General features: G+C 50.5%; 3 protein-coding genes across 4 annotated transcripts in view; 2 read left to right on the top strand and 1 right to left on the bottom strand.

Moving 5' to 3' along the window:
• Positions 1-182: 182 nt before the first annotated feature.
• Positions 183-4,520, bottom strand: ZNF296 (zinc finger protein 296). The gene is made up of 3 exons (XM_053604273.1): positions 3,703-4,520; positions 3,326-3,475; positions 183-1,228 (listed from the first exon to the last, which is right to left on the bottom strand). Exons 1-3 carry the CDS (start codon positions 3,998-4,000, stop codon positions 255-257), a joined length of 1,422 nt encoding a protein of 473 aa, XP_053460248.1. The 5' UTR covers positions 4,001-4,520; the 3' UTR covers positions 183-254.
• On the top strand, positions 4,033-18,274 carry GEMIN7 (gem nuclear organelle associated protein 7). 2 transcript variants are annotated; one of them, XM_053604294.1, is made up of 3 exons: positions 4,033-4,117; positions 4,513-7,590; positions 17,469-18,274. In XM_053604294.1, exons 2-3 carry the CDS (start codon positions 7,494-7,496, stop codon positions 17,870-17,872), a joined length of 501 nt encoding a protein of 166 aa, XP_053460269.1. In that variant the 5' UTR covers positions 4,033-4,117; positions 4,513-7,493; the 3' UTR covers positions 17,873-18,274. The 2 variants fall into 2 exon arrangements, with proteins under 2 accessions (XP_053460269.1, XP_053460271.1); XM_053604296.1 differs by having other exon boundaries at positions 4,097-4,117; positions 7,355-7,590.
• A 1,942-nt stretch (positions 18,275-20,216) lies between these two features.
• The window catches only part of PPP1R37 (protein phosphatase 1 regulatory subunit 37), a 56,025-nt gene continuing 52,084 nt past the window's right edge, over positions 20,217-24,157 (top strand). Inside the window, exon 1 of the mRNA XM_053604261.1 lies at positions 20,217-20,597. Coding sequence (XP_053460236.1) covers positions 20,396-20,597 — 202 coding nt within the window. The 5' untranslated portion in view covers positions 20,217-20,395. The remainder of the gene's footprint in view (positions 20,598-24,157) is intronic.

Below are 24,157 nucleotides of genomic sequence, written 5' to 3'. Positions count from 1 at the left end.
CCTCACCCACACCAAAAACCGGGAGCGCGGCTTTCCGTGCCAGTCCTGCTATGCTCCAGGCACTGGGGGCTAGCCTTTCTCCTCACTCCAAACCGGTCTGTCCAGCTGTCCACCCCAAGGAGGGTAAGCCTCCTGCCCCACCTCGGACACCCCAAGAAAGCCAGAGCCCAAACGTGTAAATAAGGACAATTTACTTGCAGAAGGGTGGTCAAAATAGTCATGTACCAAGGACTACAGAGAGGGTATGCCCATGCTCAGGCCTCCTCCACAGCCTCAGGGTGCTTCTGCCGCAGGTGTTTGTCCAAGGTGGCACGAAGGCCAAAGGGCACACAGCAGTGGGGGCACTCAAAGCGGGTGCTGCCTGGCCCCAGGCCATGCATGCGGCGATGGCGGTTGAGCTTGCTGCTCTGGGCGCAGGCATAGGGGCAGAGCTCACAGGTGTAAGGCCTCTCACCAGTGTGTGAGCGCCGGTGCACTGTCAGATTGCTACTGTTGGTGAACCGCTTCCCGCAGAACTCGCAGCTGCCCCCAGGCCCACGACTCTTGCCCACTGACTTAGTTGTCTTCTTGGGTGATGTCTTCTGACTGTTTGCAGGATCAATTCTCTCTTCCTTGGTGATAGCTCCCCAACTGTCCCCATCAGGACCTGCTTGAGCCCCACTGCCAGGAGCCCCAGGTTCCTGGATGCCTGCAGTAGCAGCAGCTCCTGCCCCCTCACCACCGCTGCAGGGGAGGATGCTGGCTGGGGCAGCGGCATGGGCAGCTGGCTCCGGAGGGGCTGCAGAGGCCTGTTCCTGGGTGGTGTCAGCGATTAAGGGGCTCTGAGGCAGAAGCTGCCGGTGGGTCTTCTTGTGGCGATTGAGTTTGCTGCTTTGGGCACAGGCATAGGGGCACTGGTCACAGGCATAGGGCCGCTCACCTGTGTGTGAGCGCATGTGCACCTTGAGGTTGCTGAAGGAGCTGAGGGTCTTCTTGCAGACAGAGCAGGTGGGGCTCCGCCGGCTGAGGCTGTTCACCTGGGGGCTCTTGGCCTCAGCTGCTGGCCCCACCACTGCTGACACAGCTGCGGCCACTTCGGCCAGGCCCAGCAGTGGGGCCTCTGGGGCCTCCGATTCCGTCTGGTAGATGGAGAGTCCATGGTCCCACTGGGCATGGTGCAACAGTTTCCAGGCTCTTGTGAACTGTCTGCCGCAGCGGAGGCAGCTCAAAGCCTTCAGGTTCTCACGTTCTAGAGAGAAAAGGGGGCAGGATGTTAGCAATGATGGGCGGAAGTAATAGCCACAGTTCATAGCAGCCAGGTGGACAGTTTCTGTGGGGGACACAAGGACTCAGCAGTAACAATGGACAAAAAATTGTCCTGGAAGGACCAGGAAGCTAATGTTGGATGGAGGGCTGAGCAAAGAAAATGTGTGTGTATTTCTGTTTGAAAAAAAAAAAATTTTTTTTTTTTGGAGATAGTCTCACCTATGTCACCCTTGGTAGAGTGCCGTGGTGTTACAGTTCACAGCAACCTCAAACTCTTGGGCTTAAGCGATTCTCTTGCCTCAGCCTCCTGAGTAGCTGGCACTACAGGCACCTGCCACAACGTCCAGCTATTTTGTTGCTGTTGTTGTAGTTGTCATTGTTTAGCAGGCCTAGGCTGGGCTCGAACCTGCCATCCTTGGTGTATGTGGCCAGCACTCCACCCACTGAGCTACAGTCTCCAAGCCCTGTTTGAAAATCTTAAAAAAAAAACCCAACCCAGTTCCATTAAATTGGGGTGAGGGACAGAGAGGAATGCTATTTATATTGGGGGTGTCAGGAAAGGCCTTGCTGATGAGGTAACCAAATTCAATGAGTGCTTCCTATGTGTTAGGGGCTGTGCTATGCCTCAGCTCACTCGACTTTTCCTTCAGGACAAGAAATGAGACCTCCAGATGGGCAAACCGAGGCACAGGTACTTTCCCAAGATCACACCACTTGAAAGGGGCAGCATTGGGATTTAAAACCAGACACCTGGGGGAGGAGGGGTGGAGACCAAGTTTTCAAAAGATTTTTCGTTTAATAAAAATTATAAAAATAGCTTCCAAGAAGACTTAGCAGCCACCCAATAATGTGGTGGGGTAGTGACCTAAGTCTCCTGTCCTCTGCATGGATCTCAAATTGAGAGCTCCCCAGGCTTACCCTCCTTGGGGTGGACAATTTGATTTTGTATTCTCTAGACCCTTGACCTCTAGTGGATATTTCCCAGATGTACTTGCCTTTAGGTTTTTCAAATTCCATAAAGTTTTGTGACCCTGGGCAACAATTGTCTCTCACTGATCCTCAACTGTTAGAATATGGGGATCTTAGGGGTCCTTTCCCTTTCAGGATTGTTGTGACCTCAAATAAGGAATAGCTGAGAGCTTTGGTCCCTATAAGCTCTGAATAAACATCAACTGAGCCTGTGATGCCAAAGTGTCCACACTTCTACAAGTCCAAGTCTTGAAGTGTCTTATTCCAGTGATCCCATCACAAGCTACCCTCCCTGCTCCAGCTTTAAAGCTGATTCAATCACAGCCCCTCCTTTCTCTCATAGCTAGATGGACCCTCCCTGGCGCAGCCCTGAATAATTCCGTTTCTCAAAAATCCCAGGAGGCCATGGGCCACAGGCCGAAAATACGTAGAAGTAGATAAGCTCCAGGGCCAATGCTGACCAAAAGCTCAGTGTGGGTCAAACACCATGTGAAGGGTTTTAATTCCCTCCCAAGAAAAGGAACCCAAATGTCCAGCATCTGGTTCCTGACTCCAACCAGGGGCTTCCCAGCACCTAGGGCTGGGAGATTCCATCAAGGAGGGAAGCCATAAGCCCCTTGCCTGCTCTAAACCACAGTACCAGTACCTCAATCAGAAGTAATAAGTAGATGGCTGGGGTGGTTACTAACCCTCACTTCCAACTGGCCTCCGCCCCCCTCCCCCAGGCTGCTGCCCTCCCCAGAGGTCCCCATACTGCCACCCTGGTCCAGCCACCTGGCCAGTTATTTCTGGCCAAGGGGAAGGAGAAGTGAAACTAGATTGGGGTGTGTGTGTGTGTGTGTGTGTGTGTGGCAAATCCCCAGGCCAGTCTTCTGGGGCTGGCCACACCCTGTGGGCGGCCTCCTTCCCTGCCCAGCCCCCGCCACCCCTTTCTCACCACTAGTCCCAGTCCTAGGTTAGGCAGGCCCTGGCCACGCCTAGGCTGCACCCGGTGAGGAGAAAGGGGAAGTAATGCTCAGTGCCCTGCCGTCCAGCTCAGCCCACTCTCCTGCAGGAAGTCCAGCTCTTGAACTTGGGGGTGGGGGTGGGGGCTGCGCCCGGCTTCACTCACCTGAGCCCTGGCAGGGGCTGGGGCCTCTGAAGAGCTGACAGCCCAGCTTCTTGTGGTCCATGAAGGCAATGATGGCCTCCAACGGGAAAGTCTGCAGGCAGCGGCCGCAGGTCAACAGATCTGGGTGTTTGTCGGTCCAAGGCTGGCGGTCTGCTGGGAGGAAGCGGGTGGTGAGCGTGGGGTGGGGCCAGGATGGGGGCTGGGGGTTCCGAGGGACAGGGGAAACCCGAAGGTCAGAAGGGGTACTGGGGGAGGAGGGCCAGGCAAAGCAGATAAGGAGGGACCAGGGGCCCGTGCCTAGAAAGGGGGTCCCACCCGAGGGTCAAAGGGAAGGAAGGCTGGGCCTGGGACCCTGAGCAGGGAAGCTGAGCGCTCACCGGGAGGGTTAGGAGACAGCGGTGTCCACAAGGCCCATGGGTTCCGCGCGCCGAGAGCGAGGAGGGCGGCCCCAGTGGACATGGGGCCAGGGGAGCTGCGGGGCTCGCCCCCGAACAGCCCAGGCGCGGACATCCCCTTGGGAGAAAAGGGCCCCGGCCATGGGGCCTGCAGGGGCCGCGCGTCTGGCTCCGGCTTCACTTCGATGACGAGGTCTGGCATCTCCATCTCGTCGTCTGGGTTGGCGGCGGGCTCGGGGTCTACTCGGCGGGGCGTGCTGCCGACCTTGCGACGGGACATTAGTCGCGGGCCGGGCGAGCGGGCAGGCTGGTGGGCGAGCGGGCAGGCTGGTGGGCGTGCGGAGGACGCGCGAGCGGAGGACGCGTGTACGGTGCACACTCAGTCTGAGGCGCTCAGGTGAGTGACTGCGGCGACCCGCCGCGAACTCTTACACGTGCTGGCCGGGCCCGTAGCTCCACCCACTGGGGCGGGGCCTGTAGGGAGGGGACGGAGCGGCCCCGCAGGGGCTCCACTGGCAGCCAAACGCAATCCTCGGCGGTGCCCTCTGCGTTTGGCCTTAGTGACCAAACTTAATGACACCAAGTTCCCACAAGGAATAGGAATTTAGCTATTCTTGACCCTATTTTAGGGCTGGTGAAACCGAGGCACAGGATGACCACACACACACACGCAGAAAAATAGTAGGCCACGTTTCTTAATAGCTGTCTAAGAGTTATCTGGATTATTTCATGAAATGCATTGCAGTAAGAATTTATTCGGCAAACATTTATTAAGCGCCTCCTGTGCAATAGGCTCTGGTCTAAGCACTGAGAATACAGCAAACCCCTACCTACCTTCACGGACTTTATACTGTGGGAAGACACTATGAACAGATAACTATGTAAAAGGTAGAGTGCCTTTGATGCTAAGTGTCATGGAGCAAAATAAAGCTAGGAGAGGGGACAGGGTTACTGAAGTGGGGGGCTTCAGTTCCAATTCCCGGAAAGGGTATGATGGAACTGAGACAAAGTTAAATGAGGGAGCCAGACAGCGGACCTGTGCATTCAGGAATAACAAAGAAAGTGAGGGGAAAATGGGTGGGAGACTGAATGCAGAGAGAAAAGAAGGGGGCAGGTCACATCTGGAAGGATCTTTTGACTATTTTAAGGTCTTTTGCTTTTACTGAGATAGGAGCATTGGGAGGATTTTGAGCAGAGAAAGGTTGTTATCATATACACATACTGTGTCCTTAGACCCTGAGTCGCTATTAAAACCAAATAGCTGGGGTGGCGCCTGTGGCTCAGTCAGTAAGGCGCCGGCCCCGTATACCGAGGGTGGCGGGTTCAAACCCGGCCCCAGCCAAACTGCAACCAAAAAATGGCCGGGCGTTGTGGTGGGCGCATGTAGTCCCAGCTGCTTGGGAGGCTGAGGCAGGAGAATCGCCTAAGCCCAGGAATTGAAGGTTGCTGTGAGCTGTGTGAGGCCACGGCACTCTACCGAGGGCCATAAAGTGAGACTCTGTCTCTACAAAAAAAAAAAAACCAAATAGCTGGCTCAGCGCCTGTAGCTCAAGCAGCTAAGGTGCTGGCCACATACACCAGAGCTGGTGGGTTTGAATCTAGCCCAGGCCTGCCAAACAGCAATGACAACTACAACCAAAAAATGGCTGGGTGTTGTGGCCGGCGTCTGTAGTCCCAGCTATTTGGGGGGCTGAGGCAAGAGAATCACTTAAGCCCAGGAGTTGGAGGTTGCTGTGAGCTGTGATGTCACAGCACTCTACCCAGGGTGACAGCTTGAGGCTCAGTCTCAAAAATAAATAAATAAATAAATAAATAAAACCAAATAACTAACCAACTCACCCGCCTCCACTCAGGCCCCCTTGAACTTCCCTCCTCTAAGCAGTTCTCTCTGCTCATTGTTTGAAGTGGCATTGACACCCTGCCCCACCCTTAATCTTTTACAAGTGTTCTTTTCTTCCTGGCACTGACCACATTCATTATGGCATAGAACTGTTTGTTGACTGTCCTCCTACACACACAATGTAAGCCCCCTGAGGTCAGGGCTAGAAGTCTGTCCTCCCCCAGGTGTCCTCAGCCCAGATGCCGATTTCAGATGCTGATCTCTTGGAGTTCCACATATTGTTATTCAGGTCTGAGCTCAATTGTCCTGAGAGCAGAAGGTCCTGACCAACTATCTAAAGTAGCCCCACCCTGCTAGAGGCCTTGCAAATTATACTCAGATGACCTCCATATGTCTCCAGTGCCTCCTGGGGCCTCAGTTTCCCCATCTGTCAAAGGAGTTAGGGGAGGTTGTCTGAGGTGGTTTCTTCTTCAATACCACCTCCTCTGATCAGCTAATTTTAAGCTCCCCCAGCCGTGCCATCCTCTATTACATTGCCTTATTTTATCTTTTTACATCACCTTTATCAAGTCCTAAAAGATTCTCCTTATATATTTGCTCATTACACCCTGTTCTGTCCCTCCCACCCCCATCAGAATGTAGGTTCTGAGAGGCAAGATGGGAGTCTGTCTTGTTCACAAACATAGCCCCTTCTAATTCAACATGTCAACACACATTTTTGAGCTTCAACTGTGTGCCTGACATTCTTTCAACTGGTATTTGCAGAGCACCTAACCATGTGCTGGGCACTAGGCCGTGGAAAAGCAGAAGTCCACAGAGTCCCTGCCTAATTGCAACCCTCTATAGAGAAAGTAAACCCCTCCCCCCAACCCTTTTGAGACCATCTCTCTGTAGCCTAGGTTACAGTGTAGTGGTGTCATCATAGCTCACCTCAAACTCCTGGCTAAAGACATCCTCCTGCATCAGCCTCCCGAGTAGCTGAGACTACAGACACCCATCACCAAGCCCTGGTAATTTTTCTATTTTTTGTAGAGACAGGGTCTTGACACTTTTGCTCAGGCTGGTCTCAAACTCCTGGCCTTTTGATCAGGCTGGTCTCAAACTACTGGCCTCAAGCAATCCTCCCACCTTAGTCTCCAGAGTGCTAGGATTAAAAGCTTGAGCCTCTGCTTGGCGCCTGTGGCTCAAGCGGCTAAGGCACCAGCCACATACACCTGAGCTGGTGGGTTCGAATCCACCCCGGCCGGCCAAACAACAATGACGGCTGCAACCAAAAAATAGCCCGGTGTTGTGGCAGATGCCTATAGTCCCAGCTACTTGGGAGCCAGAGGCAGGAGAATCGCTTGAGGCCCAAGAGTGGAGGTTGCTGTGAGCTGTGATGCCAAGGCACTATACCTAGGGCAACAGCTTGAGGCTCTGTCTCAAAAAAAAAAAAAGAGCTTGAGCCTCCATGCCCTGCTGAGAAAGGAAATCCTGACTAGGCACAAAGTATCAAGGTTCACATTCTTCACTCGGGGCCTCAGTTTCCCCTTTTGTAAAATGGGGCTGCAGGATGAAATGATGGCCTCTGATCCAGCCCAGCCACTACGTTTAAAGCCCTTTTCCTGGTATTCTACTGCTAAAAGCATGATCTCTAGTTTTCATGTGGAGGAGATGGGGTTTTGACTGGGGATGAGGGGGTAAGAGTGTGTGTTCTTGGGAGAGTGAGGGTGACAAGACCAGTTGTGCCCATAAGGAACGTCAGATGGACGAACGTCTTCCCCTCTCTTAATCTTAGTTTCTTCCTCCCTAAAGTGAGCATGCCAGACACCACAACTCCCAGGCTGGGGATCGGACAACAGTTTTCCGCAAAGCTGCCAGCTGGGTGGTTACCCGGACTGTGCTAGCTCTGAGCCTGTGAGCCGGCCCAAGACCACTTGGGGCAGTGGCGGCGATGCGGCCGGAACCCAGGCTCCGCGGCTCCCGGCCCGCCCGGGCCTCTGCAGTGGGAGCGCAGGCGGAAGTGCGGGCTGCAGCACCCGTGGACCTCGGTGAGTAGGTGGTGGTCGGGGCTGTAGTGAACAGGTTCCCTCTCCCCGACCCGCTACGCCTCTACCCGTGCAAGGCCCAGAGTAGCAGAAGAGGCAGGACCGCACCGGCAACATAGGCAACGGGGACGTTTTGGCCCGGAACGCCTGTATCAGGGACTCTGGTCCCGAACACCGGCAGCGGGAAGGTCCCACGCGGGTAGGGGCGGAAGCAGGGAGAAGGCAGAATGCGGCCCTCTCCCTCTGGAAAACAATAACGGCCACAAGAATTACAGCCCCAACGGTGGCAGTCCCCAGACTCCCGCCTTTCCCAGGAGAAATCGCTTGTGCGATCTGAGCCTGGACGGGGGAAGATGTGTCCAGTCCCCACGCCCTGGGTGGAGTGGGGAGTGGACGCCTGGGGGCCTGGAGGACTTACTTAGTATAAGAAAAGGAGAGCAATGGGCGGCCAGAGCGGAATTGTAAGAAAACTGACCTACCCCGAGGCGAAGGGGAGGGGAAGGATTCTTGGTTTGGAGTTTTGATCCTTTGCGATGGCCCCCATTTAACTAATTTGCATCAAGATGGGGGAGCCGAGGGGTGTGTGTGTGGACACGTCAACACCTTGTTTAAATAGGTCAGGGGGCCTAGCTGTTAACTCAGTTAACTCAGTTGGTTCCCTACTCACCCTTGCAGTTTGTCCACTGAGCTGATGCATTTTCATATTGTTGTGAGTCTGGAGGCCCCAAGAAGGGAGGTCTGTGAACCTATCTTTGACCCAAGTAGTGGGGTCTTGAGCTTATGGACTAGTTTTTCGGATAGTAGGGGATGGGTTTGGACAATTTTTTCTGAAACGTTAGTAAATCCCTGGCTTGAAGATTTAAGGTAAAGGGCCCTGGAGCCAGGTCATCTGGGAGAATGGATAATGCCTGCCTTTACCTTCTTGGGCACACCCTGTGTGACCTTTCTCAAATTAGTTTCTTATCAAGTCACACCTTGGCTCCAAAACCTCCTAGGTGTCCCTTGTGCTGGTGGAAGAAGCCTCCCCTCAGGGCAGGAGTGAGTGCCTCTACTCCTTGTCAGACCAATCTGAGTCTGTTTCTTCTTTTGTACTCAGCAAATGATTTGCTGTCTTCCAACTTCACTTCCCACTTTTGGAATATGATGATTGCATCAATAGGAATAAATCCTTCTTGTTTCTTTTCCTGATGTAGGGAACCAGTCCCTACACTGGCCCTCATTTTTGTTTCATTATAACTTAATGTAATTATAAGATTTAACATAATTCTTTGCTTAATTCTGATCCTTCATTAAGTACTAATTCTGGAGACTAGGATGTTTTTTTCAAAAATCTCTGGTGTTGGCTCGGTGCTTGTAGCTCAAGCTGCTAAGGCGCCAGCCACATACAGTAGAGCTGGGGGGTTTGAATCCAGCCCAGGCCTGCCAAACAACAGTGACAACTACAACCAAAGAATAGCCAGGTGTTGTGGCGGGCTCCTGTAGTCCCAGCTACTTGGGAGGCTGAGGCAAGAGAATAGCTTAAGTCCAGGAGTTGGAGGTTGCTGTTAGCTGTGAGGCCACGATACTCTACCCAGGGCTACAGCTTGAGGCTCTGTCTCAAAAAAAAAAAAAAAAGTCTGGTAACTAGATTAAAGGAGGGCCCTAGAGGCTAGTAAGGCTTGACTAAATTGGAATGACAGTGGTCAGATAAATTAGAAAATGTAGGCCAGGTGTGGTGGCTCACACCTGTAATCATAATACTCTGGAGGCCAAGGGGGCAGGATCCTTTGAACTCAGGAGTTCAAGACTAGGCTGAGTCAAAAGGAGACCCCATCTCTAGGAAAAAGTAGCTGGCCGTTGTGGTGGGTGCTTGTAGTCCTAGCTACTTGGGAAGCTGAGGCAGGAGGATCACTTGAGCCCAGGAGTTTGAGGATGCTGTGGGCTATGATGAAGTTAGTGCACTAGCTTGGGCAACAGAACAAGACCCAAGTCTCAAATAAATAAATAAATAAAAAATTACAAAATGTAAATATCACTTAATTTCTTTCACTGTGGTCTTCCCCATCAGGAAACAACCCTTGGAGTCTCCTTTGGCTTCTTTTTCTCCCAATCTATACCTCTTATCCACAGAAATAGTTTTCAACTTTCCAAATGTACCCTAACCTACTCACTTCGCTCCACCCCCATTTCCCCAACCCTGTACAAGGCACCACCATATGTTTCTCCCTAGGCCATTTCAGTGACTTCCTCACTGAGCTCTATGCTTCTCTCTTTGTTGCCCACTTTCTTTTTTTTATTTTATTTTACTTTTTTTTTAGACAGAGCCTCAAGCTGTTGCCCTGGGTAGAGTGCTATGGCTTCACAGCTCACAGCAACCTCCAACTCTTGGGCTCAAGCGATTCTCCTGCCTCCACCTCCCAAGTAGCTGGGACTACAGGCGCCCACCACAACGCCCAGCTATTTTTTGGTTGCAGCCATCATGTTGTTTGGTGGGCCCAGGCTGGATTCGAACCCGCCAGCTCAGGTGTATGTGGCTGGCGTCTTAGCGGCTTGAGCCACAGGCACTGAGCCTTTATTGCCCACTTTCTGTTCTCTGTGCAGCAGGCAGAGAGGTCCTGTGAAAGCCTAAGCCAAGTCCTGTCACTTTGCTCAGAACTGTTGCAGGGGTCCTCAAACTTTTTAAACAGGGGGCCAGTTCACTGTCCCTCAGACCATTGGAGGGCCGGACTATAGTTTAAAAAGAAAACTATGAACAAATTCCTATGCACACTGCACATATCTTATTTTGAAGTAAAAAAACAAAATGGGAACAAATACAATCACACCACCGCATGTGGCCCGCGGGCTGTAGTTTGAGAACCCCTAGTAGTGGCTCCAGTCTCAGAATAGACGTCCGATCTGTTCTTGCTCCTACCTCCTCCATATTGGCTTTCATGCTGTGCCCCAAAGCCAACCTTCCCCAGTCTTTGTACATGCTGTCCCCTCTCCCCTCTGACTGGAGTACGTCCCCCCACATCCCTGCATAGCTAAAGGTCTTTGTTCATTCAGACCTGTGTTTAGATGTAACCTTATCATAGGGATCTTTTCTTTTTTTTTTTTTTGTAGAGACAGAGTCTCACTTTATGGCCCTCGGTAGAGTGCCGTGGCCTCACACAGCTCACAGCAACCTCCAACTCCTGGGCTTAAGCGATTCTCTTGCCTCAGCCTCCCGAGCAGCTGGGACTACAGGCGCCCGCCACAACGCCCGGCTATTTTTTGGTTGCAGTTTGGCCGGGGCTGGGTTTGAACCCGCCACCCTCGGTATATGGGGCTGGCGCCTTACCGACTGAGCCATAGGCGCCGCCCCATAGGGATCTTTTCTGAGCTGCCTTCTTGGGAATCACTCTTTGCCCTTCAGGCTGGGCCAGGTGTCCCCTCTACGGTCCTTCATTCTGACCTTGCCCACTCTGGGTCATCGCCTTCTGGGGAGAGGTCTGTGACCCCCACTGGACTATGAACTCCTGAGGGCAGGATCATGCTGTCTCAGTCATAGGTGTGTCCCAAGACTGCTGAACATGGGCCATGCACAGAGCCAGTGCTTTCATGATAGATGTGGATAATGTGAATAAGGGAATCTTTGCATGCTTTCAACAAATATACTGAGCCCCTACCCTACCCCATTTGCCAGGGCATCTCAGCCATCTCCTCTGATACGCTATGTTAATTGGGGCTAGGGATGGAGTTGGGAAGTAATCAGACATGCCCCTCTCCCAAAGGCGTACATCATGTGGTAGAACAGGCAGCACATACATAAACAATCACAACTGCATCTCCACTAAAATTAAGAAAAATTAGGCATTGTGGCAGTCATCCATAGTCCCAGCTCCTCAGGGAAGGCAAGAGGCTGAGATAAGAGGATCACTTGAACTCAAGAGTTGAAGGTTTCTGTGAGCTAGGCTGACACCACAGCACTCTATCCTAGGCAGCAGAGTGAGACTCTATCTAAAAAAAAAAAAAAGTTTTTTTTTTTTTTTTTTGCGTAGAGAGTCTTGCTGTGTTGACCAGGCTACTCTTGAAATCCTGGTCTCAAATTATCTTCCCGTGTTGGCCTCTCAGAGTATTGGAATTACAGACATGAGCCACCACATCCAGCCACCATTTTTTTTTTTTTTTTTTGGTGTTTTTTTTTTTTGGCCGGGGCTGGGTTTGAACCCACCACCTCTGGCATATGGGACTGGTGCCCTACTCCTTGAGCCACAGGCGCCACCCAGCCATTTTTTAAGTGGTTGAAAATGTTTTTGTGTGTGAAAATTATATACAGTGGAACATCTATAGCTGACCACCTCCCTACATTAACCACCTCCTGAAGTTGACTTAATTTTCATAGACCAGACACGCACCACATATATATGTCAGTGCAGTAGGCCTAGTTCCTTATGTTGACCAGTTACAGTCCCTTGGGTGGTCAACTTATAGAGGTCCTACTGTATTTAGCTTGCTGACCCATCCTATCTGTTATCCTAAGAAGGATTCTATTTGGGTCACCTGTGGGGATGTCAGATCAGGAAGACTTGGCAGCTAGTTACGCAGAATGGGTGACAAGGTTCAGATTCCTGACGAGGAGAGCTCTTTCTAACATTTTTTCCAAAGGGCATGGAAGCATTATAATATGCCTCCTCCTTCCTACCATTACAATTTAAAAATCTGGGCAGCGCCTGTGGCTCAGTGGGCAGGGCGCCGGCCCCATATACTGAGGGTGGTGCGTTCCAACCTGGCCCTGGCCAAACTGCAAACGAAAAATAGCTGGGCGTTGTGGTGGGCACCTGTAGTCCCAGCTACTTGGGAGGCTGAGGCAAGAGAATCACCTAAGCCTAGGAGTTGGAGGTTGCTGTGAGCTGTGATGCCACGGTACTCTACCAAGGGCAACAAAGTGAGATTCTGTTTCTAAAAAAAAAAATTAAAAAATCATTTTGAATACACAAATATATGGCATAGAATTGAAATGTTGCAAAAGGTGACATCTTTCTTTCTTCCCAGATAGAAATGCTAAATGACTTTTTTTTCTCTTTCCCTGGATACTATCAAATTGCCTCTCTTTGAGGCTATCCTCATTGATACGCTAGCCACAAAGGATTTGAATTTCTATTTCTCCACAGCTTCACCAACACAATGCCTTATCAACCTTTTTGATTGTCCCTAATTTGAGAGGTCAAGAATGCTATTGCATTGTAACTTTAATTTGCATTTTGCTGGTTCTTAGTGACATTAGAATATTTCATAGCCATCTTTATTCTCCTTTTCCTCTATGGAACTTGTTTATCAGCAGTTAGAGGACATTTAATAATTTATGGATACTTTAAAAAACAAAACAACAAAACTTTTTTTTTTTTTTTAAGAGACAGAGTCTCACTTTATCTCCCTTGGTAGAGTGCTGTAGTGTCACAGCTCACAGCAACCTCCAGCTTTTGGGCTTAGGTGATTCTCTTGCCTTAGCCTTCCGAGTAGCTGGGACTACAGGCACCCACCACAACACCTGGCTATTTTTTTATTGCAGTTTGGCTGGGGCTGGGTTTGAATCCGCCACCCTTGTTATATGGGGCTGGTGCCCTACTCACTGAGCCCACAGGCACCGCCCACTTTTTTTTTGAGATGGAGTCTAGCTTTGTCACCCTGGGTAAAGTACCATGGCATCGTCATAGCTCACAGCAACCTCAAGTTTTTAGGCTTGAGCGGTCCTTTTGCTTCAGTTTTTCTATTTTTAGTAGAAACAGGGTCCAGCTCTTACTTGGGCTAGTCTCAAACTCCTGAGCTCAAGCAATCCACCCACCTCAGCTTCCCAGAGTGCTAGGATTACAGGCATGAGCCCTCATGCCTGGCCAACAAAACTTTACTGAGATGTATTTCACATGCCATACCCACCAGGGGAGACATTTTGGGTTGTCACAGGTCGAAGAGTGGAAGCTACTGGCATTTAATAGGTGGAGACCAGGGATGCTGCTAAAACCCTACACCAGTGCACTAGACAGCCCTACACAACACAATAAAGAATTATCCAGCCCCAAATGTCACTAGTGCCCAGAGAGAGAAAGAAATACTGTTCCACAATCTTGGCCTATGTCTCTGCAGGGTTCTATCTTGCAAGGAGTTCACAGTTGAGCTGTAGAGATAGGAAAAGCCTAACAATAAAAATGTCAGCTGTCAAGAAAACAAAACCAAAAAACCTAACAACAACAAAAACAAAAAGACAACAAACAAGAAAGAAAGAAAAATAGGTCGATAGGGCAGCACCTGTGGCTCAGTGAGTAGGGCGCTGGCCCCATATACCGAGGGTGGTGGGTTCAAACCCAGCCCTGGCCCAACTGCAACAAAAAAAATAGCCGGGCGTTGTGGCGGGCGCCTGTAGTCCCAGCTGCTTGGGAGGCTGAGGCAAGAGAATCGCGTAAGCCCAGGAGCTGGAGGTTGCTGTGAGCCGTGTGAGGCCACGGCACTCTACCGAGGGCAGTAAAGTGAGACTGTCTCTACAAAAAAAAAGGAAAAATAGGTCGATTTATTTATCTATTTATTTATTTATTTTTAGAGACAGAGTCTCACTTTATCACCCTTGGTAGAGTGCAGTGACATCACAGCTCACAGCAACCTCCAACTCCTGGGTTTAGGTGATTCTCTTGCCTCAGCCTCTGGAGTAGCTGGGACTACTGACGCCCGCCACAACGCCTGGCTATTTTTTTGTTGCAGTTTGGCCAGGGCTGGGTTTGAACCCCATACCCTCAGTATATGGGGCCAGCGCCCTATTCACTGAGCCACAGGAGCCACCCTATTTATTTATTTTTGAGACAGAGTCTCACTTTGTCACCTTGGGTAGAGTGCTGAGGCATCATAGCTCACAGCAATCTCAAACTCTTCAGCTCAAGTGATTCTCTTGTCTCAACCTCCCAAGTAACTGAGACACACAGCTACCACAACACCTACCACACAGCTACCACAATTTTTAGAGACAAGGTCTCGCACTTACTCAGGCTAGTCTGGAACCTGTGAGCTCAGGCACTCCACCTACCTCGGCCTACCAGAGTGCTAGGATTATAGGTGTGAGCCACTGTTAACTGGCCAAAAAGGGCAATTTTGATCATCTGCTTTCTGTCTGGCCCCAGGCTGCTGGGGGCCCAATACTTGTCAGTCACCTTGGTTAACCTTCCTGAGGTTTAGGAAGGGACTTGAGCCACAGATGTGACTGGTGCAGCCTTAGCCTCATGAAACCAAGCTTCTCCTCTCTTAGTTCTACCCACAAGGTCAGTGTTTCTCTATGTTCGTTCAACATCATAGCATGATGCTTAATATGTTCCAGGCATGTACTAAACATTGTATGTTGGTTATTCATTTAGTTCCTCTGCCAGTCCTGTGAGGCAGGGAAACAGAGGCACAGAGCAGTTAAGTAGTTTACTCCAAGTCACACAGCAATACAGCAGTAAACAGTATGGAGAATCCATTATGTACCAGTCCTGTCCTGCAGGAGCCTGTTGAATCCAGATATCAGCATAGGCAGCAATTGGTACTATTTCTACATACAATGGAAGGGGAAACTGTTGATTGAGGTCACACAACTAAAGTGGGCCACTCCATTAATTCTCACTGGAGCAGGAGCAGTGTTTACTGAGCCTGGGTTTTATGGCATGCAGTGTTCTAGGAGCTGGGGGCCCCAGCAGTGGCAAAAGCAAGGTGGTTGCCTTGGTGATAGCTGACTGAGGGAAAGGGGATACCGGCATCTACAGGGACTCACCAGGGCAGGAGCCTAAGAAGGAATGGGAGGCCAGCATGGCTTGGGGAAGAGAGCAAGCATATAGTTCCCTGAGAGGGTGCTGGCAGGACCCAGAGCTCATAGGGCCTTGAAGGCTGTGGTGAGGACTTTGGTTTTGTCTCTGAGCAAAACAGAAACCTCAAGAGGGCTCTGAAAGAGGAGGTATGTGATCTGACTCTGGTGTTAACAGGGGCTCTTGGCTGGGGGTGGGGTACAAACTGGGGGTGAAGGTTGAAGCAGCGAACCCATTGAGGAGTTGAGTACATCAATCCAGGCAGGCAGTGACATGGCTGCACCAAGATGTTGGCAGTGTGTGTGTGTGTGCAAAGTATTAGGATATGAATGAATATATATCTATATATAGTATATATAGGTTCCTCTTAGCCTTTCTTTGTCTTTTTGTCTTTTATGACCTTTATATTTTTGAAGAATCTGGGTTTTTTTGTTGTTTTGTAGAATGTCCTTCAATTTGAGTTTCCCCCAGATAATCCATTTTTGGCAGAAATACCATAAAGTGGTGCCCTTTCTCAGCATCCATTTACTGGAGATGCTGGCTTTGATCAGTAAATTAAGGGTGTTTACCAGGTTTCTCCACTATAAATTACTGTTTACCCTTTACAGGGAATAAATATCTTATGAGGAGGTATATTAGGACTACGTAGAAACCGTATTTCTCATCAAACTTCGATCCACAAATTTTATTTTTATTTTATTTATTTTTTGAGTGCTGTGGTGTCAAAGCTCATAGCAAACTCCAACTCTTGGGCTTAAGTCCCAAGTAGCTGGGACTACAGGCGCCCACCACAATACCCAGCTATTTTTTTGTTGTAGTTGTCATTGTTGTTTAGCAGGCCCGGACTGGGTTTGAACCCAGCAGCCTCAGTGTATGTGGCCAGGACACTAACCACTGAGCTACAGGTGAGGAGCCAGCTATGTACAAATTTTTGCATCAGTTTATAACTTTGCAACTCCCTTATTCCTTTTACATTATTTACTTGCTATTCTATAGTAATGCTTTTCCCTTCTCCTTTTTGTACTTATTTATTCATTTGTTTTTAATTAGTATGGACTCAGGATTTCTCCTTTATCCAGTGGGTTATAATCTGTAATTTATCATTATTTTATTATTCAAATCATTCCAGATTTGGACAGTGGGAACCCTTTCAAGGCCTTTCAAGGTGGCTCCTATGTGAGACTCTATTTGGAAAATAACACTTCCTAAGGGATTGGATGGGTTGTGTATGTGAGAGAGAGGAGGCTAGGTTCCTTCTTTTGGCAAATATTGCCTGGAATTGAGGATAAAGCTGTGATAAAAGCAGACAAAAGTTCCTGCCTCCACGGGTTCATGGTCTTTGGGTTTTTTTTTTTTCTGAGACAGTTTCATTTTATTACCCTTGGTAGAGTGCTGTGGCATCATAGCTCACAGAAACCTCAAAGTCTTGGGCTTGAGCAATCCTCTTGCCTCAGCCTTCCAAGTAGCTGGGAATAAAGGCATATGCCACTACACTTGGCTAGTTTTTCTTATTTATGTCACTATGTCACCTTTGGTAGAATGCTGTGGCTTCACAGCTAACAGCAACCTCAAACTCTTGGGCTTAAGCAATTCTCTTGCCTCAGCCTCCCAAGTAGCTGGGACTACAGGCGCCCGCCACAACCCCCGGTTGTTTTTTGGTTGTAGTTGTCGTTGTTTGGCCCGCCCAGGCTGGATTCGAACCCTCCAGCCTGGTGTATGTGGCTGGCTCCCTAGCTGCTGAGCTACAGGCACCAAGCCAGTTTTTCTATTTTTAGTAGCTATGGGGTCTCACTCTTGCTAAGCCTGGTCTTGAACTCCTGCGGTCAAGCAATCCACCCGCCTTGGCCTCCCAGAGTGCTAGGATTATAGGCATGACCCAGTACACCCACCTATGGAGGCTCCTGTTCTTCTGTGGGTGGCACTTTGTTTTTGGCCTAAGCCACTGGGGGAGGGATGGGGCCTATTTTTAGGAGGAAGAAACAGAATTTCCATCTGATTTTCACCGGAAATCAGGTTAAATGGAGATGACTGATAGACTAGCCTTTGCTCCCATACCTCCCTCTTCCTTTAGTCCCTTCCCCATTTAATGGCTTCCTACCCTTTTTCTTCACTCAACAGCCAGGACAATGCAGACTCCTCTGACCATTCCTGTGCCTGTGCTCCGGCTCCCCCGGGGCCCTGATGGCTCGAGCCGTGGCTTTGCCCCTGATGGACGCAGGGCCCCCTTGAATCCCAAGATTCCTGAAATCCAGGAGTGTCCCATAGTTCAAGAATCTCTGGAATCCCAGGAACAGCAGGCCCGAGCTATCCTTCGAGAGCGCTACCTCCGCAGCCTGCTGGCCATGGTGGGTTGTCAGGTGAGCTTCACGTTGCACGAAGGTGTGCATGTGGCTGCCCACTTTGGAGCTACCGACCTGGACGTAGCCAACTTCTATGTGTCACAGCTGCAGACTCCCATAGGTGTGCAGGCTGAGGCGCTGCTCCGATGTAGTGACATTATTTCATACACCTTCAAGCCATAAAGATTATTATTGTGTTCACCTGTCTGCCTGAAGATCCTAGGCCTCTAAATATTCCTGCGCCAGGAACTTTGGGCCTCTTAGAATTCCCCTGGAATTTTGAGCCAAGCAACTTTGGATTCCTGAGACCTCAAGGAACTAGTCAGCAAAAATCTGTGACCCTGGGAATTCTAGATCCCGTTGAAAGGAATGCTCTACCTCTCAGAACTCCGAACTCTACAGAAACATGGGCCTGATGCCATTTCCTGAAGACTGGGAGTCTGGGGTTTGTGGGTGGAAGAATAAGGGAAGGCAAATTGCAGAGACATTGCTTATTGAGGAGATTGCAAAGTCCAGCCCCCTGAATATACTCCCCAATGCCCCCCTCCTGCTAAAGAATCAATTATCCCAGGAAAATTCCACTCGTGACTGTTGTTTTTGTTGCTTTTTTTTGTTCTTTAAGTATACCCAAGAGGATGGAGTCGTATTTATCCGCTGGTAGAAGGGTTATCCAAGGGCTGAATCCAGTGGAGCTGGGACAAAGACAGAAGCCCAGAGAAAGGTGGACAGCCTCTAGTCTTGGGGAATGGCTGGAGCCAACCTGCGTACCAGGACTAGGAGATATGAACAGAATTTTATTTTGGGTGGGTGGGTACGTGCCTTTACAAGGCCAGGGGCGTGGCTCCTACTGCGTCACGTGGCTGCCCACCGGCTCCCCTCCCTCTTCGCCCCTTTTGGGTGGTGAAGACTGCGCAGGAAAGATAACAGTTCCTTTTCCTCTCGGGGGTGAATGGTCGGGCCCTGTGCGGCGGTGCCGCTGAGAAAGGGCTGAAGATTAGTGATTAGGGTGAAGCTTCACCCTTTCTCCGTTTGCTCTAGCCTTGTAGCATGGCTGTCTACGTCACTAGCTTCACTTAACCCCTTGTTACTAGTGATCTTTCAGCAGATCGTTTAAAAAGGAAGTAGTTTCTGCCCCCTTTAGTAGTCCCTTCAAGTTCAGAATATAAGTGAAGCCTTCCATTAAGGAAAAATGAGGTTACCTCTCAGTGGCGAAAGTGCGGCGTCGGATGCCGTTGAATGGGGCAAGAGCTTAGCTGTCATCTGCCCATTCACAACGCCACCTCTGACGAGTCCGTGGCCTAACTCTCGTGTTGCCTTGGCAACACCGTGGCTCGCTCCGCCCCATGTCTCCTGTCAAGGGTTCAGCCCCGCCTCTGTCGGGGTGCTGGGTGGGCTGGGAAGGCGTGGCGAAAGGGCGCAGGCTAAAGTTAAGCATTCGAAGGAGGCTTGGGGGGGCGTGCTCGAGCTCGCGCTAGTACGTTCCGACCTTGGTGATCGGCCGTCTCACCCCGTATTTTGGTTGGCAGATTCGTCTCTCGTCTTTGGAATTTTTTCCTTCTAGTTTTCTTTTTTTTTACTTTTTTTTTTTTTTTTTTTTTGTAGAGACAGAGTCTCACTTTATGGCCCTCGGTAGAGTGCCGTGGCATCACACAGCTCACAGCAACCTCCAACTCCTGGGCCCAAGTGATTCTCTCGCCTCAGCCTCCCGAGTAGCTGGGACAGGCGCCTGCCACAACGCCCAGCTATTTTCTGGTTGCAGTTTGGCCGGGGCCGGGTTTGAACCCACCACCCTCGGTACATGGGACCGGCGCCCTACCGATTGAGCCACAGGCGCCGCCCTTCCTTCTAGTTTTCTACCCCATGGAGAGTTCTTATTTATTTTAATATTGTAATTTAGATAAAATTACATTTTATGCAACGCTACCCAGATACAGAGAGCTATTGATGTACCTGCACTCTACAAATGGAGGACTAGAGACTAGCAGGGGTGCCGAGGCTTCGTCTCCAGACAGAGTCCTCTTTCAGCATCCATCCCCTGCACTCATACAGTCTACTCAACTCCTATCGCCTTTCCTTCCACTTCCCTATCTCTTTACCTCTCCTCATTAGTTAACCTAGCGTCAGGTGTTTTCGTTTCTATCCTCCCTATTCACTTTTCCATTACCTGGGTTTGTGACGAATGTGGGCGAGCCTGATGAACAGGTACCCAGATTGAGGCGGGGGGCGGGGACATGGGGGGTTGTGGGGTGGCTCGAGGTTGGCGCTTGCGCGCTGCTCTGGGAGACGGCGTCCACCGGGCCCCTCCCCTCATGTTCTGCAGTTCTGGCTCTGCAGATTCGCTGCTCACGTTTCTTTTTACCGTGGCTCTTCCTGCTCTTTGTGTACCCCTTCATATCACCCATGAGATAACTCAATCTGAAAACAACAGAAATCGATTTTATGCTTTTCCTATCGCGCAGCGACCTCGCCGGCCTTTAGCGAAAGTGCGACTGCGAACTAGCAGCCGCGCGCGGGGCTCGGCGGAGGCGCGCTTGGGCTCCAGGCGGCGACGATTACGACGACTGGAAGAGCGGACGGAGGCGGCGCCTGAAGCAGCGGCGGAGCCCATGCCCTGGGACGGCGGGCGGGTCCGGAGAGACAAGTCCGGGGCCCGGGGCATGTCCCCAGGGCCCCGGTGAGGAGGCGGCGGCGGCGGCGGCGGAGGCTATGGAGATCCCGCCGCAGGAGGCGCCGCCCGGACCGGGTGCGGACTGTGACGCGGGGGAGGCCCCCGCCGAGGCCGGGTCTTCTAGCCCTGCATCGCCCCCAGCCGACGGGCGCCTCAAGGCTGCAGCTAAGCGCGTTACATTCCCGTCCGACGAGGATATAGTGTCCGGAGCAGTGGAGCCCAAAGACCCCTGGAGACATGGTACCTACGGCGGTGTAGCGGGGGCGGGCTGGAAGGGACCTGGGAATCGGGAAGGATCCGTGCAGGGCCCGGCTCGGAGTTGCCGCTCAATAAATTACACCTAATGATGGTTTCAGGAGCAAGTCGTTAGTTATTTAGAGTTGGGCGGAGTGACAAGTATCTGGTGTCTGTCCTTCCCCCAGACGCTTAGGATGATTATTTTAGGATTCAACAGAGAACAATTCTTAAATCCTGAAAACTATGGGAAATTAACGAAAGTTTGGTGGTTTGTGAGATTGGGAGGGTGACAGCATTTGAGTTCATAGTTCTCCCAGAGAAAGCATTCAGGAGGAAGAGGGATCAACGTTCGTGCTGGATGGGCAGTTGGAGAGTTTGAGGGACGCATGGGGGTAGAAGGAAGTTAAATTGCTGGTCTGCAAGCTTAGGGGTAAAGAGTAGTCCTGTTGGTTACTTTCTTGGCTGAAGAGAGGAAGAGGAGAGTAAACCTATAATGTGGCTGGAAATAAATTGGTAAAGCGGAATAAAGGTAAACTCAGAAAAGGAGCAGAGCTAATGGTCAATTTGTATCTGGGTGAGGGAGTTAGAAGCAGTGTTATATCTTGGTATTAAGAAGAAAGGGCACTGCATGCCACTGCCTCCTCAAAAAAAGGGAAGGAGAAAGAAGGTTGTCAGTATTTCAGGAGCAGAGGAAGTTTGGGGCCTGGCAATGAAAGAGTTTTCTCTTTCCTTCCTGAGAAGGAGGTGGGGAAAGTTATCAAGTCAAGAATTGGAGTTTCTGGTCAGCAGTTGAGAGTATTGAAGTTTAGTGGCTTCAGGTGTTGGGAGAGAGGTCAAGTCCATGGACTTTAGGCCCATTTGAAGAAGGCTAGGTCAGTGCTGAAGCTGAAAAGGTGGCTGAAGGGATGGGGGCTGGCAAGTCACTTGGCAGATAGAGAGAAGTTAGTCTATCATTCTTTCTGGGGAACTTGTGAAGAGAGGGATCAGACTGGCCATAGTTTTGTGTAAATTGGTTGTCTGCCCTTGGGGAAAGGAGGAACTGTTGCCACTCTGTGGTTAGTAGAAGAATTGTTAGCTCTGATGTGAGGGTGGGAAACAATATCTGTAAACAGAATACATGGGGAGCCCGTCATAAATGCCAGTTTGGCTAGTTATTGTTAAAGAGACAGGGGTGGCCATCTCGGTGGCTCACCCCTGTAATCCTAAAACTCTGGGAGTCTGAGGCAGGTGGATCGCTTGAGCTCATGAATATGAGATCAGCCTGAGTCAGAGCGAGACCCATCTCTAAAAAAAATAGCCAGGCGTTGTGGTGGGCACTTGTAGTCATTTGAGCTGTAGTCTCAGCTACTTGGGAGGCTGAGGCAAGAGAATCACTTGAGCCCAAGAGTTTGAGGTTCCTGCAAGCTATGGCGCCGCAGCACTCTACTGAGGGTGACAAAGTGAGACTCTGTCTAAGAAAATAATAATAAAGAGACAGGGGTTAAATGACTTCTGGCATCAGGAGCCAGCCAAGTCCCTGGGCTGTAGGCCCCGGGGATAGGTGATCAGTTTTGGGTTGTATGGCTTGGGGAAATGGGGCTGAAGAAGGGAAGAGTAAGAATGGGCCCTGGCAGTATTGCCTGGTCTCCAGTCCTGGGAGTTCAGAGGCAGGAATGGGAAAGACCTGGAGAGAGAGAGGAAGATGGTCAAGAGCAGAGGTCCCAGGTCAAATCCTGACTTTGCCACTTAGCTGCTTGGTAACCTCGGGGTGGTTACCTAACTTCCCTGAGCCTCAGTTTTCCCATCTGTAAAGTAGATGGCAGTACTCCTCCCACAGGGTTTAGGAGAGGACCTGATAAAATCATGTATGGAAAGCGATTGGCTAGGGTGAGCCTTCATGAAGTCCAGTTGTTATCAAGGCAGCATTGGTCATTTCAGGGGCTGGTGTAGGGGAGTTAGTTCATGGCGTAGGCTCTAGATATGGCTGCTTCAGAAGCTTCCAGGAGAATGGTGGAGATGGCCGTTGGTTTGTGGGCCTAAGGTGAGGGAAAAGGAAGATGGTCAGTTTGTGGGCTGAAGAGTCAAGGGTGAGGGCACTGGAGAGTCAGGCACAGGTTAGGGTTGGGGGGTAAAGGGCAGGTTCCCAGGAGTAGCTTTGAGTAAGCAGTTTTCTCTTTAAGCCTCCTGGGTTTTTTCCTATCCAAATGGAGGTGCTAATTTCTACTTTGGGATAGTTGTGAGGATTAAACAAGATAGTCGTTGTAAAGTTCTACCACATAAATAGCAGCTGTTTTCCAGAGAAATTTGGGGGGTTTGTTTTTCATGGGTAGTTTTGGAGAGGCAGTGAAAGAATTTGAGGGGAAGGAATAATGCCCATTAAGAAAAAGGGCCCTGGGTGGTACCTGTGACTCAGTGAGTAGGGCGCCAGCCCCATATACCCAGCATGGAGGGTTCAAACCCAGCCCTGGCCAAACTGCAACAAAAAATAGCCAGGCATTGAGGCAGACACCTGTGGTCCCAGCTACTCAGGAAACTGAGGCTAGAGAATCCCCTAAGCCCAGAAGTTGGAGGTTGCTGTGAGCTGTGATGCCACGGCAATCTACTGAGGGTGATGAAGTAGACTCTGTCTCTAAAAAAAAAAGTTGGGGGGGGGGTGTCTTGGCTTAGCGCCTGTAGCTCAAGCAACTAAGGTGCCAGCCACATATACCAGAGCTGGCGGGTTGGAATCCAGCCCGGGCCTGCCAAACAACAATGACAACTACAAACAAAAAATAACCGGGCGTTGTGACAGGTGCCTGTGGTCCCAGCTACTTGGGAGGCTGAGGCAAGAGAATCACTTAAGCCCAGGAATTGGAGGTTGCTGTGAGCTGTGATGTCACAGCACTCTACCCAGGGCAACAGCTTGAGGCTCCGTCTCAAAAAAAAAAAAAAAAAAGAAAGAAAGAAAGAAAAAGGGTCCTTTAGAGTCTGGAGGAGTTGCCTGGATAAGGGGTAGTGGTGGTGACACCTTACAGGCTGGAGGAGTCTGTCACTCCCAGCAGTTTAGAGTGTGGCAGTAAGGACTGGTTAGGACTCACATTCTGGAGGAGGTGGTGGTAGGTCTGGGGCAGAGAGGTAATGACATAGGCTGGGCTGGAAGCAGTTGGTCCATCTTGGCTGGGGCGAGGGCTTGAGGAGTTGGCCTGGCAGTGGGGAGTTGAGTGATTTGGGGCCTGGGCAGGGGAGGAGTCATTTGCTAAAGTTGTGAAGTTTGGGCAATGAGATTTGTAGGACAGAAGAATCAAGGGCCTGTGAATGCTAAGGAGCCAGTAATAATCTCTGTGTCTGGGAGGACAGTGGAGATGGTGACTGGCCTTGGGGCTGCAGGAGGTGGAGGGTTAACCAGGGTGTGAAGAGGAATCATGGAACAAGGGGCTACTAGTTAAGAGGCCAGAGGTCTTGAGTTGCAGGGAAGTATTAGTTGGTCTTGGCACAGAGATGGGAGATTTATTGGCATTGCTGTATAAGCCATGGGGAGACACAGGAGGTGTCATTTGAGCTGTGGATCTAGTGGGTGATGGAGGAGTCCATCTGGTACCTGCTAG

Source organism: Nycticebus coucang, chromosome 10 (assembly GCF_027406575.1).
Source record: "Nycticebus coucang isolate mNycCou1 chromosome 10, mNycCou1.pri, whole genome shotgun sequence".
Classification (NCBI taxonomy): domain Eukaryota; kingdom Metazoa; phylum Chordata; class Mammalia; order Primates; family Lorisidae; genus Nycticebus; species Nycticebus coucang.
The sequence above is the reverse complement of the archived record's forward strand: the minus strand, read 5'-3'. Positions and strand labels throughout refer to the sequence as shown.

Excerpts from the sequence above, each read along its gene's own strand:
- ZNF296 (XM_053604273.1), bottom strand. The coding sequence starts at position 4,000 with ATGTCCCGTCGCAAGGTCGGCAGCACGCCCCGCCGAGTAGACCCCGAG. Across the intron at positions 3,476-3,702 it reads GCTGTCTCCTAACCCTCCCG|ACCGCCAGCCTTGGACCGAC; the intron begins GTGAGCGCTCAG and ends TCCTCCCAGCAG. Across the intron at positions 1,229-3,325 it reads CAGCCCCTGCCAGGGCTCAG|AACGTGAGAACCTGAAGGCT; the intron begins GTGAGTGAAGCC and ends TTTTCTCTCTAG.
- GEMIN7 (XM_053604294.1), top strand. The coding sequence starts at position 7,494 with ATGCGGCCGGAACCCAGGCTCCGCGGCTCCCGGCCCGCCCGGGCCTCT. Across the intron at positions 7,591-17,468 it reads TGCAGCACCCGTGGACCTCG|CCAGGACAATGCAGACTCCT; the intron begins GTGAGTAGGTGG and ends TTCACTCAACAG.